Raw genomic sequence first — 8,553 nt, 5'->3', positions numbered from 1 at the left:
GAAAAAGTCCCTGCCACCCTCTTGCCACCCCATAAATATTTTTCTAGATCCGCCCCTGCTTGCTAGTGTCATAAACTCGTTCAGACTTTAGTGTTATTTTACGTCCTGCGGCCTCCAAATAATCGGATACATTGGCAAATCGGATGAGTTGAAACTTTTTTATTTAAGCTCATTAGGAACAAATTTTCGTGACTGAATAATGAGATGTAACAAACTGCGCCTGTTTTTCAGAGAAACTGCTGGGGACTCTGCGCTGCCAGACGGTAAGCCGCTGCGCCACTGTCAACGGGTTTTTATGGAAATATAGTCCTGATTAATTCATTATTGTTCTGCAGATCAAACTGAAGAGCAGGACTATGAAAATGTTACAGACTGTAAGTCACAGTTTGAGTATTTTAATTTGTCTTCCTGCAAACATCTGAAATATAAAAGATTTTCTTCCTGCAGTGCAAACCAACAGCTCCAGCCTGGAACCCGACTACGTGTGAGAATCACTAATTTAAATCATTTATCACTTATTTAAATAGTTTTGAATCAAAGATCATACAAAGAAAAGCAGAAGCTGCTGGCTTCAAGCTGAAATCATGTAATCAGACTGGAAGACAAAATTAAATGTTTTCATTAAATCAACTGTTAATTTAAAAACTAAACATGATGCTTGTAGCTGTTATACTGAGAAAAATCACAGCTAGTATTAATGCATGTTGACTCAGTGAGGTAAATAAAAGTTAATAAATATTCACTTAAGCTACATTATCTGTTGATTGAAAGTTGGAACAGAATCGGAAGCGTTTCATTTCGACTGATTTTATTATAGGATTACAACATTTTCTCTCCTAATTTATCCTCAAATTGAACAAAGAACTTTAACCCGAGTCTGTTGTAGTGATGAGGAGTTGGTTTACTGCAGAGGTGGATGTTAAATTTATGGAAAATATTTAAAGGTCGGAGCCCTGAGGGACACCTGAGATCTGAACACCTGGATGAGTAGAACAACAAGTTTAACTGAGATTAAAATAATTAATTCAGTTTGTTTACAGCACAAATTCCCCTCGTCACATAAATGCACTTAAAAAAAGCAACATCTGCTTTCCAGAGATGAAAACTATAATTTAAATTTAGGAATTTTATATATAAAATTTCTGTAACAGAGTTTTCCTGATTCACAGAGCGCCTATCGGAGAGGCTTTATACATAAATGAGAAGAGCGGCTTACCTGGTGAGTACATTAATGAAACACTAAACTTTGCTTCCTCATGATTTTATCAGCTGTCATAGACGACTGTCTTTTATGAAGAACTCAATGTGGAGCCGTTATGCACAACTCAGCTTTATTTCTTAGTGCAACTATCCAACTACTGGATGTACAGCGCATGCTCATCAGTCTGCACCGGGCTACGGAAGCCTAACAGTGACATATCACTACATCAGGTTTTCCAGATCAGCAGCAAATTCAAAATAAAAATACAGGAAGCAATTGCCTCACTTTTAGCGTCGATAGTGCCCCATATTATGGGGTTCCATTTGTGTCAAAAATAAGTAGAAGTCACATGTGTAGATGTTGTTGGTCTATGTCGTTGCTATGTGACTTTGGTTTATGCCTATGGTCTTAGTGCTTTATGGATATGTCGATGTTGCATGTAGGTGATGCATATGTTAGATATTGCATCCCAGCCAGCATACCTAGGTGGGCCCCATATGGGGAAAAGGATGGCAGACAATATGGAACCCATATGGGTTTATCTGCGGTTTCCATGGTGGGGTCACATGGGTTTGCCCACGTAGGGCCCATGTTGGCAGTGCCCCCACCCTGAATAAAATACAAGGTAGAAATCTTAAGCATTTTGAAAACACTAATATTGAAAGACCAGTATTTTTGTAATATCTAATAAACACTTTGATCAGACATGACCTACTTCAACACTTAACGACAAAGAGAACAGGCACCAGCAACACTGACCAACGACATTAATCAGTCACAGACGTTACATAAAACACAACTGCTAAGGGTTTGCTGCTTTACTGCAGATGGATTGACAAGATGACAGTAATAACCACGACGCAGCCAGAGACATAACATATGCAACATGTACATATGCAACGAACACATATGCAACATAGACCAGTGTTTCCCAACCAGTGTTTCCTCTGCTTCAGCAAACATGATTTCAATTCATGGCTGATTAACAGGGTTTTGCTGAATTGCAATCATCTGAATGGGGTGTATTGAAGCAGGGGAACATCTAAAATATGCAGGTCAGTGAGCCTTGAGGACCAGGGTTGGGAAACACTGACAGACATATGCAATATCTAACACTGCATCACCTACATATGTAACATCGACATATCCATAAAGCACTAAGACCATAGACATCAACCAAAGTCACATAGCAATGACATAGACCAACAACATCTACACATATGACTTCTACTTATTTTTGACACAAATGGAACCCCATATATATTTCCATGGCAACTGATTTCAGCTGAATAATTATGAGCTGCTGAACATTTTCGACATAAATGTGTTTCTAGACAGGGAGCTGAATCCGGGCGTTTACGGGAACGTCTTCCCGTCGCTGTCGATAGCAGAAGGTAAAACACAGTCTGAACTTTAAGGCTGAAAGCTGTTTCATTCATTCACGGCGCTTTTCCTCCAAACAGATGACGATTATGAAAACACAGAGTTCCTGGAGCAGCAAGCCAACGGTTAGTTATCGTCTTTAAATTAATCATCTGCAGCTTATTAAAGCAAATTTACACCAGAGACACTGAACTGAGAAATGTAACAGCTGCAGATCAACATGCTGCTGATTTAAACGTAAAATAACTACAATAGTAAAGCCAGAGATTTGAGATGGTAGAAAATAAAGAGCAACAATTATTTAATAAAATATCACCATGTTTACCTGCGACAAGGTGAACAATAGCAAATAAAACAGAAGAAAATCTAATTTAAATATTATAGTGTGAATTTTAATAACAGTTGAGACCAAATTAAGCAGCTTTATTTTAATGTTTATTGTTATTTACATCTACCAAAATTAAAGACTTATCAAAAAATGTGTTGATTTTCAGAAAACAGACATTAAACTATTAACAATAGTTTAAATATATTGCATGTTTTATTGAATCATTTCGGTTTGAAGATAATTCCTCGCCTGTTTTCTTCGACAGATGAGCCGGACTATGTGAACGAAAACGGGGAGAGCACCTGAACGCATCACGACCAAACAGTTCATTACGCAACGTCCGGTTCATTTACAATGTTCTGTTTGTAAATACACCAGCAGGTGCTGCCCCCTAGCGGTGAACAAATAAATCTATTAATTTGTTTCAACTTTGTTACTAAATTTATTCTGTTTGATTTGAGAGAAAATGTTGCTTTCACATCAAGTTGCATTTTCATGAAAATACATCAGATTATAGATGAGCTGCTAATTTCCATCTAATCCCAATTTACAGGTCGGTGTAAAAAAAAAACGTTTTTAAGTTTTACCCAAACAATAGAAATGAATCGTTCTGCGTTTAAATAAAATACACAGAAATGTGATGTTCAAAATAAATTCATGCTTTTGAAAGGTTCTGCATGAAATAAACTAAACATCCACAATGTTTTTGCAAGTTTAGACAATTTTGAATTAAAGAATTAAAAGTGTCTTTTATAATTATGCTTTAATCCGGGTTAATGAGAAAAGATTTTTTATTGAGTTAAAGTCATTAGCTGCGTTTCCATTGACTAGATAAATGCACAAACTTCAATTATTAAAATAACTTTGCTTGATGGAAACTTTAGGGAAAAAGGATAAAATGTTTTTATGATACGATGAAGTGGTTTTTTTTTCAGCTGTATTAAAATTAGTATATTATGCTAAACTGCAGTGGAAAGAGTTTTTTTCATCATGAGTCACATGAACAAAAGGAAGTTACTACTGCTGGAAACCAGGAAGAAGAAAACAGGAAGTGGTGCAATGATGTTTTTAATGATTTATCGCCTGAATGAACTCATTCACCTGATTTTAAACTATTTAATGGAAACAATGTGATGACAAAATTCAGTTTTTCAACAGAATATTACAGAGGAATAATGCTGCCGAACAAGGAAATAAAATTACGAGAATAAAGTCAAAATATTCTGAGAAGTTGTAATGTAACTTTATTCTCTAATATTTTGACTTGCTTGTATTTTTTTTTGCACGGCCCAGGGTACGGCCCTAACCCTAACCCTAACCCTAACCCTACCCGGCCTCAATGAGGACATGATCACTGATTTATTTCTTAAACATAGATGGTTTTATTAGAACAGATCAGACAGGAAGTAACATCTATGTTGGCCACATCTATGATCGCCACGTTAACACAGAAGCTCTACTGAAACCGTAAACTCCGATCCCCGCTGCCGTTTCTCCTCAGGAAGGAGAAACCTCACTGCTGCTTTGCAGCCGAGAACGTCTGAAGTTAGAAATTAATCGGGGTTAAAGGTCAGCGCTCTGCTGGGACAGATGGCAGGTTGGGGTCAGGGGTCATGATGACACTTCAGGAGATGTCCACCTCTCTTCTCTTCTCTCACACACACACACAAACACACACATACGCACGCACGCACACACTCCAGTGAGGCGTCTAGGCGCTGCTGAGTGCATCCACACCAGGCAGGACTTTACCTGAGAACAGATCAACATTACAGAGTTTACATTAGACCTGAACCGATCTGATATCAATATCCGTATCGGTCCTGATATAGAAACAAATTCTAGATTGGGTATCAGTTCCTGAGCCATCAGGTCAGATCTATTCAGTCTAACTCTACACTTTGTTCTATATAATTTTCAAAATTATTAGTTAAACTTCCTCAATAATTTGAATGAATGTTTGTTGGTTTATTTTAATGTTTGACCAAAATAATCAGTTTGTTGTTTTAGTTTATTTAATATTTCCTTTCCACTTCCTGTTTTTCTCCCGACGGCGCCGACTGACCAGCTGGTGGTGCTGTTGGTTTATATGGAGACATTTATTCACCACTATAATAATAATAATAAATAACAATAAGTGTTTACTGACCCATAATAATCCCCATTTGCTTGTGTTTTAATTTGAAATTCCTAAATGCTGCTGACTGCTTCCTGTTGGTGGCGCTCACCTTCCAGCAGCTCCAGGCTAGCGCCGCCGCCGGTGCTAACGTGGCTAACTTTGTCCTCTGTGTCCCACTTAGCGCAGCAGGTAGCAGTGTCGCCCCCACCTGGACAGAAAGCGAACAGCGTCAGAGGAAATGCCTTTGTCTGTTTATTACACATTTATCAAACATTTATTTATTCTGCTAAAGTTTACAGACTAGAGATCAAATCCTCAGAAACACATTTTATTCACTTTAATAGCAACATTTTATTCATTTATTGAATTTAAAACGAAGCAGAACAGTCTCAACATGTGAAGATGAACATTAAGATAAAAAGCTGCTTCAACAATTAAATCATTTCATGAACTAAGCTGATGAAAATCCAAAAGTTAAAGTCAAACCGAACAATGCGATGTTTTAGCTGTTTGAAGTGAATATTAGAATAAAGTCGTAAAAACTTTAGAAAAATTGTTTTAATGAGAAAATCTGAGTCTTCAGGATCTGATTCGTCTGAGGAACTCGGACGAATGTTCTGTTGAAAGTTCTGCAGCTCAGCATCTTAACTTTTTATTTCTCATTTAGGAATTTTAAAATTACGACTTTATTCTGAAATATGACTTTTTGTTGAACGACTAAATTCTCTTAGCATTACAACGTTTTAAAAGGAAAAGTAATTTTTTCCCAAATATTCTGTGGTATCAGAATCCGACCCGGCGGTTCTTACCGATGATGGTGACGCATCCTGACCTCGTGACCTCCACGACCTTGTCCATCAGGCTCTTGGTTCCCCTGGCGAAGTTTTCCCACTCGAAGACGCCGACCGGCCCGTTCCAGACGATCTGCTTGGCGCGACCCACCGCCTCCGCGTACAGCCGGGAACTCTCCGGGCCGCAGTCCAGCCCCTGTGGACCATAGGAGCCGGGGGTCACCCGAGGCCAAAGGTCAAAGGTCAAAGGCCGAGGCCTCTCCTTACCATCCAGCCGGCGGGAATGCCGGCAGCGACGGTGGCGGAGCCAGTGGCGGCGTTCTCGTCAAATTTGTCGGCGGTCACAAAGTCGACGGGGAGCGTGATTCTGACGCCGTTTTTCTCGGCTTTCGCCATCAAGTCTTTGACTATACCAGCGCCTTCCTCGTCGAACAGAGACGTCCCGATCTGAGGCACAAATAAAGATTCTAGAGTAAAAATAACCCAGAGGCGTCCCGACCTGGCAGACCTGTTGTGTTAAGAAACTGATCTGAGAAAATAAAAACTAGTTATCAAAATAATCCCCCAGTTCAAATTAAATTTACTTTAACAGAATCCGACCCTTCAGTTAACAGATCAATAAGATTTTGTTTTGAACATATTCATGTTCAAAACAAAATTAAATGATAAAAACACAAAATACAAAGAAAGCTACAAAAGGAAAAAAAAAAAAACTAAAAATGTTTCTGCCAAGTTTTCTGGCATTTATCAAAAAAAAATACATTTGGTGATTTTAACTAACAGTTAAAAATAATCAGATTTAACTTTAATAATATATTTAAATATCAGGCTTCAACTGTCAATGTTTTCCATATTTAGGCTTTTAATCAAACTCTATATTAAACTTTATTACCAAACATTTGAATATCAAAACTTTCCAAACCAGAAACTCATCAGCTCCAACCTACGCCCTCATTTCCCATGATGCAACACGGCCAACCCTGTAACCTCGTCTTGCTTCACGGTTCCTTTTTGTTGCTTAACTTTCTGCTAATCTGGACGTTTCTAATCTACATAGAAGAACCAGATTCTGTTAAAGTTTGAACTGAGGTCACGACCTGCAGATTATCTAAAACACACCGAGGTTTCATCAGACTCAACAATAATACAATCTGTCCTAGTCAAATCCTGACTTATTTGCTCTATAACAGTACATTTGTTCAGATTTCTGCCAGATTAGATATTTTAGGAGGATTATCGGTCAGGACATTTAGACTTCATGCTTCAGGCGGGTTGCCAGATCTGAGACATTCCTGCCAAAAAACAAAAAACTCACCCAACTAAAAATAAATACAGTAAATAGTTTAAAATCCTAGTAGATCATAATGTGTGATATAGTTTGCTGTCCTCAGTTGAAGGACTTCTGTCGTTGGATTTATTCTGACCAGAACCAGACCTGGACTCTCGGATCAGAACCAGACTCGCGTTTTTGTGGAGCCGTTGTTTTAAATCAACGCTGCACTGGTTTCTGTTTTACAGTGCAGATACTTAGTGACACTTTAGTCTGAAAAATGCGGTAAAAATGATGATGTCACATCCAACACATTTCAAAATAAACTAAAAATTAATTTGAAGACACAACCCGGCAGGGCCCGGCACGGCCCGGCCGACCCGGCAGGGCCGTGGGCCGTTTTCCTGCTGAAGTAACGAGGATCATTAAAGGTTTAGAATGAAATTTGTTCTGATTTAATTGCAGACATCAAAGCAAGAAAGGCGTATGTAAACTTGTGGCTCCAGCTGATAAAATCTGAATGTTTATCCTGAAATTCTCATTTCATGAAACTTTATTAATATTTATCTAAGCCTCTGCATTAAAATAGAGATTTCTTTGTAATAATTTAACTTTCTTCACTGCTGCTCCCATTTAAATAATCTTTATTTTCTCCAACACTAAACATGATCTGATGTTATAAATGTTTTATGAAACGTGTTATAAAATGATTCAATGTGTAAAGTCAGCTTTGAATTAGAGGAAATGAATCATTAAAACCTGATGAGGTTTTGGTTTGAAGTTCAGGAAATAAAATCTGCTGCTCCAAACTCCAGACTGGAGTCGGGTTTTCAGGAGAAACTGGTTCTGGAAGCGACGCTGACCTCCATGTTGTTGAGAACTTTGAGGAAAGTGAAGGCCATGCCGCCGCCGATGATCATCTCATCCACTTTATCCAGCATGTTGTTGATCAGCTGGATCTTATCCTTCACCTTCGCGCTGCAAGGGAAACAGTCGGCAAACGACGGGTCAGAAGCCAGTGGGCCCTTATTGAAAGTTCTTGTCCAGAACCGGTGAGGCCCGGTACCGGAAACACACAGACAGTGGTGAATTTTCAAAATTAAGTTACATTAAATGCTTCATGGTATTAAAATGAGTTTTGAACTGATTATGCTGAACAAATACAGGCCATGTGTTTTATATTACACACTTAATAATCTTAATTCTGAGGCTGTGGGGCTTTTATTGTGGCGGTACGCTGCCATCTATTATATTCACTCAAAGCATAGAATTAGAGTGAATAGATCAGCCTTATGGATGGGCTATCGGACCGATACAGATATTGATAACTGATCGGTGCATCTGCAGTGAAAACCATCAGGTTTGATAAACGTTTTCTGTTTTCCTTCTCCAGGAACTTTGCAGTCAGACTTTCACAGTAATGTCGGTGTCATTCGCTAGAGGACCCAAATTTGGGTCCTC

General features: G+C 38.5%; 1 protein-coding gene across 1 annotated transcript in view; it reads right to left on the bottom strand.

The window, feature by feature from the left end:
* Positions 1–4,270: 4,270 nt before the first annotated feature.
* The window catches only part of LOC106937702 (phosphoglycerate kinase 1-like), a 20,653-nt gene continuing 16,370 nt past the window's right edge, over positions 4,271–8,553 (bottom strand). Inside the window, exons 3-7 of the mRNA XM_015019339.1 lie at positions 7,956–8,063; positions 6,090–6,269; positions 5,841–6,018; positions 5,141–5,239; positions 4,271–4,664 (exon numbers count right to left, since the gene is read on the bottom strand). Coding sequence (XP_014874825.1) covers positions 4,624–4,664; positions 5,141–5,239; positions 5,841–6,018; positions 6,090–6,269; positions 7,956–8,063 — 606 coding nt within the window. The 3' untranslated portion in view covers positions 4,271–4,623. The remainder of the gene's footprint in view (positions 4,665–5,140; positions 5,240–5,840; positions 6,019–6,089; positions 6,270–7,955; positions 8,064–8,553) is intronic.

This window comes from Poecilia latipinna, unplaced genomic scaffold (assembly GCF_001443285.1).
Source record: "Poecilia latipinna isolate Pla-1442-1.1 unplaced genomic scaffold, P_latipinna-1.0 Scaffold2415, whole genome shotgun sequence".
Classification (NCBI taxonomy): Eukaryota; Metazoa; Chordata; class Actinopteri; order Cyprinodontiformes; family Poeciliidae; genus Poecilia; species Poecilia latipinna.
This window is presented reverse-complemented; position numbering and strand designations above follow the sequence as displayed.